The sequence below is a fragment of the Helianthus annuus genome, chromosome 11 (assembly GCF_002127325.2).
Source record: "Helianthus annuus cultivar XRQ/B chromosome 11, HanXRQr2.0-SUNRISE, whole genome shotgun sequence".
Classification (NCBI taxonomy): Eukaryota; Viridiplantae; Streptophyta; class Magnoliopsida; order Asterales; family Asteraceae; genus Helianthus; species Helianthus annuus.
Window position 1 is genome coordinate 88,610,382 of NC_035443.2, and position 5,321 is coordinate 88,615,702.

Genomic DNA, 5,321 nt, shown 5'->3' on the forward strand with positions numbered 1-5,321 from the left:
CTCTCATCCACTCACAATCACTTTCAAAATGTATTAAAAAATTATAGAGGGTGAACAATGTTCTTCCAGTTATACTAATAAACATTAACATTTTTTTTTCTCTCTATTCACAACCACTTTTTATACACTTTGTGTGGATCAGGACACACCCACGACATATATTGATTGCAGTGATAAAGATGATGAATCTTTGAAGTACGATTTTCTATTGATTGCAGTGATAAAGAAATATAAAAGTAGCCCCCTCGTCCCCACCATTTCTAATGTCCTTCCCCAATGATTGCACCCAATGCTTTTGGTAAAGAATTTTGCTCCAGTTACTTGAAATAAACACCCAATGGTGGTGAATCAAGTAAAAAAAAGTCAAGATTATATCATTTTGTTGATTTTGATTTGGTTGGATTAGAGAATATTAGTGACCCGAATTATGTGGTGAATCTTCTTTTTGGTTGGCTCTTATTGAGTTATTTCCGCAAAATTTTGGTTAATAAGTCTCGCATGTGATAGAACTAACCTTTGTCGCCTTTGGTAAATAGTCTCTTAATTAATACTTGGCCCTTAGTAGTAGAAGAATACAATGCCCCCTATATTAATTTGAGTAAGTTATGTAAATAATTTCTTAGTTTAAGCTTTTTAGGTAGAAAGATAAAATACTCTTTCTCTAAACAGCAGATTATAATACTCTTTCTCTGGTTTTTTGTTTGCTACTGATTCAACTGAACTACATGTGTATGAACTAACAAAAAGCGAGCATGTAAATGCGCATTTGTTATCTGAACTACACGATCCAACTGGAATGTTTGTGTTGCAACATGTAACCTCCAAGAAATTTTAATTAAATTAGCTTTTACACCAACCTGTCATGAATCTATCAGGATAGCTTATTATTAGTGGAAACAGACCATTCTTATAGTGATAAAATGAAGTCTACCAACTTCTTTAAAGAGTTCTGCGACGAACCGCGATGACTGACCGCAACTTTAACCTTTCCTTGAATTTCCTTAGCCTTCTGCTTCATCTCTTCCCCTTCTTTACCCACCAAAACTCTTCTGATTGCACCTTCAATCTCCCCTCTCTCCACAAAAATTTCAACACCCATCTTCCACACAAAACATACATACCTAGAGTTAATCTTTTGATCTAATTCAAACGGCTGGCACAACATCGGAACCCCTTCAGACAAGCTTTCCAACGTCGAATTCCAACCACAATGGCTCCAAAACCCTCCAACTGCAGAATGTGCCAAGACTTCCTTCTGCGGTGCCCATTTCACGATCAAACCTCTCACCTTCATCTCAGTCACCAAACCCTCCGGCAAAAACTCAATCCATTCAAACCCTTTAACCGAACCAGGTCGAATCACCCACAGGAAGGGCTGGTTACTGTTGGCTAGACCCCATGCCATTTCAGTCGATATCTTTTCATCAATGTTTGCTATGCTTCCTAAGCTCACATAAACCACTGATTTGGGTGCTTGTTTGTCTAGCCATGAGATGCAACTTGTATCCTCTTCAAGAAAGCTTGTACTGGAAGGTGTTGGGATTATTTTGTGCAATGGTCCGATAGGGAAAACCGGAACTTGGTAGTGATGGTGGATTTGGGTTAGTGCGGATGGTTCAAGAAATTCAAGGGTGTTCCATATAAAGGCTGATGGAGTTTTCTTGGGCATGATTATGTTGATCGTTTCAAGTGTTTGTTGTACTGTGAGACCACTAAAGGGTAGATCTTTATATCTCAAGGGATCTAGTTCTGTAACTATCTCCTGCAACATACAATCTTAATAAAGAGAGTTTGAATTAGTTAGGTAGTTTATAGTACGTACACACAGGGGCGGACCGACCCACAAGGGTGGGTGGGTGGGCGGCCGCACCCTTTGAAAAAAAAATTTAAGTGCTAATTTTTGTCAAAAATCTCAACCGCACCCCTTGGATTTTTTCCACCACACTCCTTGAAAAGTTTCAACCGCCCTCCTTAGAAAAAAAAAATATTATGAATTTATGAAAAAAATTAATAAACACTAATTATTATGAATATATAAGTATATAACACAATTTGTATAATTATTTTTTAACCACTTATTCACTTTATTTAACCCAATCTACAATCTAATTTTATTAACCCAACTTCCCAACCCAAATATTTATCCTTTTTTTTATTGATTGTTTTTTTTTTTTTTTTTTTGTTATTTTATGTGGTGATTGAGAGAAAATATAGATGTATAAGGGTTTGATCTTTTTATGTTTTTTGATGTTTTTTAGTTGTTCTAGACTTGTAGTTAATTATTTTGTTGTTTTATTTTAAACTTTGTTTGTTTATATGATTATTAATCAACATTTAAAACTAGGGCTTGAATTTTTAAAAATTAAAATTGAAAACTATGGACTATGGTATTGGTTGAACATGATTATTTATTTTTCTTTTAGTGTTTAGTGTTTATATAAACTTATGGAGCAGTTTATATGTGATAAGAACCATGAGTAGAGAAGCTATGGCGCGATTTCTCAATAGGAAAATTGTCGGACCACTATTTTTTTGCCGGATTCTTCTAATTAAAGAGCAAGCAATGTCTTATATAAGTTTTCTTGTTGTTCTATTCAATGATTAGGGTAAATAGAAGTAGGTAGGGTTTGAACTTTAATGTTTTTTTGTTGTTACTTTACTTACTTGTGATGGTTTTTATAGTGTTTACTATTTTACTTGAAACTTTGTTTGTTAATGTGATAGGAAGTTAGGAAATAGGGTTTGATTGTTTCAAAATTGAAATTGACCGATCCGACCCGATCTGATCCGAACGGTAAAGCTTTGTTTTGTTCTTGTTTACTTATTTTACATGACCCGACCCGACCCGTTATAAACCGAATTTTTTTATATAGCTAGGGCCTAAAATTTTTAAATTTTTTCAGCACCCTCAAAAAAAATTTTCTGGGTCCGCCACATCGTACACACAGATCTTGACTAATTAATTTAATGAGGTTGGTTTGTAGATTAAATTTGGCTACCTTGTACAGGAAGTCGACCTTGTTGATGAAGCTGAGGGATGATCTTGAGTACAGGGAAGGTAGATGCACTGCTGGTTCGCAAGATGATGGAGGGTAGACCCAGATGAGTGGCGACTGATCCAGCAAAGTACATGAGATTATCATGGATAACAACTATTGATTCCTTCTGTTTTTGTATCTGAACAAGGAGTTCCTGGAAGTGGGGCCTGCAGTTATCATTGAGAGTTTGCATGAACTGGACAGCGTTTGCGAAACTAGGGGTGTTAGATGATGATAAGTTGTCGGGTAGAGGAATGAAGGTGAAAGCAGGATAGTTTGAAGGATCGGGGCGGTTCAACTCGGAGTGAGCAATGGTTATGGAGAAGCCTTTGGAATGAAGGAAGGTGGCAAGGTGGAGCATGGGGCTCATATGGCCTTGGAGTGGACTGGCTGTCAACACCAATCGCCAGCTTTGCTCCGCCATCTCTCTCTCTGTTTTGTTCGTAGAAAAAAACCCAATGCTTTATAGAATTTTACGAGTGATGACGAAGTTCGTTCCTGTAGTGGTAATATATATAATGATAATAATAAGAAAGAAAGAAAATTGGAGGCATGATTCATTGATGGCTGCTTGGCTGTTAGTTTTATCGAAAAGATAAATAATTAATGTCATTTTCCGGTTTTTTAAACCGTGGAGTATGGTGGGGCAGGGGTTTAGGGCATGGGTTGACACATAGAACTTGAAAACTCAAATCACAAACCCAAGTTGTTGGGGGGTATGGTGGGCGTGACTAGGCTGGCGTGGCCAAGCCACATCAAGGTTTTTTTTTTAATATATATATATATATATATATATATATTTATAACCATTAAAAACTACATAAACAAACAAAATAATTATCAAAATAAAAAACAATCATTCTTCGTCGTCTTCGTCGGTTTCGAACCCAGGAATCGTTGAAACATGTTCCACCAAATCAGATCGAAGGTTGTGATGTATATCCCTTGACTTGATCAAAAATTCATTTGACGCTTTATCTTCATCTGTAACTGTTACGTTACCTGGTTGGGGGTCATCGTCATCATAGTAGGTAACGACCGCTCTACCTTCATCCTCCAAAATCATGTTGTGAAGAATGATACATGCGTACATCACGTTTCCAATCTGATCCTTATCCCATAGTCGACAAGGCATTGCCAATATTCGCCACCTTTTCTTCAAAACACCGAATGCTCGCTCGACGTCTTTACGTGCAGCCATTTGGACCTTGTTAAACTTTAATCTCTTTGGATCTATGGTACCATGTCTTGTGAACGATTTTACGAAAACCCTCCACTCTGGATAAATCCCATCAACTAGATAGTACCCATACACGTACTCAACCCCGTTTACAAAGAAAGTTCCTTTGGGTCCTATACCATTTACCCGATCATTGAAAAGGGGCGAGTGGTTTATGATGGTAATATCATTATGTGAACCTGGCATACCGAAGAACGCATGCCATATCCAAAGATCTTGGGACGCAACCGCTTCAAGCATGATGGCCGGCATCCCATGAAATCCACTCGTGTGAGCGCCTTGCCATGCGGTAGGACAAAGTTCCCAAGGCCATTTCATACAATCTAAACTACCTAGCATCCCGGGTAGCCCATGATAATATGCGTGATGCTCCAATATTTGTTGCATGTCACTGAACGAGGGCTTTCTCAAATATCTTTTCCTATAAAGTTCTAAAATACACGAACAAAAGTTGTGAAGACTTTCTCTATCTACACGTGCAGACATTTTTAAATAGTCATCCATAATGTCCGAACTATTGTCGTACGCTAACTGCCTAAGTGCGGCCGTAACCTTTTGCCACGTACTAAATCCTAATTGCTCGGTTACATCTGTTTTTTGTTGGAAATAAACATACTTCTCCTCAAGATCTCTAGATATCCTTAAAAATAAGTTTCTACTCATACGAAAACAACGCCTAAACATTTTTTCATCATACTTAGGTTCCGCTGAGAAGTAATCGCTTACCAACAAATTGTTAGCGGTGTGTCGTTCACGAGCGATGTACCTTTTCCTTCGTTTAGGTTGCGGAGTCTCTTCCTCATCGTATTCGTCTTCCACGATAGCTTTCACCGCCGCTGCGATCGTTTGTAGAAATATTTCCGCACTATCGTCAGATGATGATGACGATTCACTTGAACTTGAAGAACTCATGGCAAGATTGTGTTTTATATGTTTGATATTGTGTGAGAAAAAATGTTAAATATGGTAAGGTATTTATAAAGGAAAAAAAAATTTTAAATACCCCAACGGCTAGCCCAAAGGCTAGTTTGATTTGGCCATTG

At 37.5% G+C, this 5,321-nt stretch overlaps 1 protein-coding gene across 1 annotated transcript; it reads right to left on the reverse strand.

Moving 5' to 3' along the window:
• Positions 1-737: 737 nt before the first annotated feature.
• On the reverse strand, positions 738-3,521 carry LOC110890343 (UDP-glycosyltransferase 76H1). The gene is made up of 2 exons (XM_022137942.2): positions 3,000-3,521; positions 738-1,776 (listed from the first exon to the last, which is right to left on the reverse strand). The coding sequence occupies exons 1-2, from the start codon at positions 3,460-3,462 to the stop codon at positions 908-910; spliced, it is 1,332 nt and encodes a 443-aa protein (XP_021993634.1). The 5' UTR covers positions 3,463-3,521; the 3' UTR covers positions 738-907.
• Positions 3,522-5,321: the final 1,800 nt, after the last annotated feature.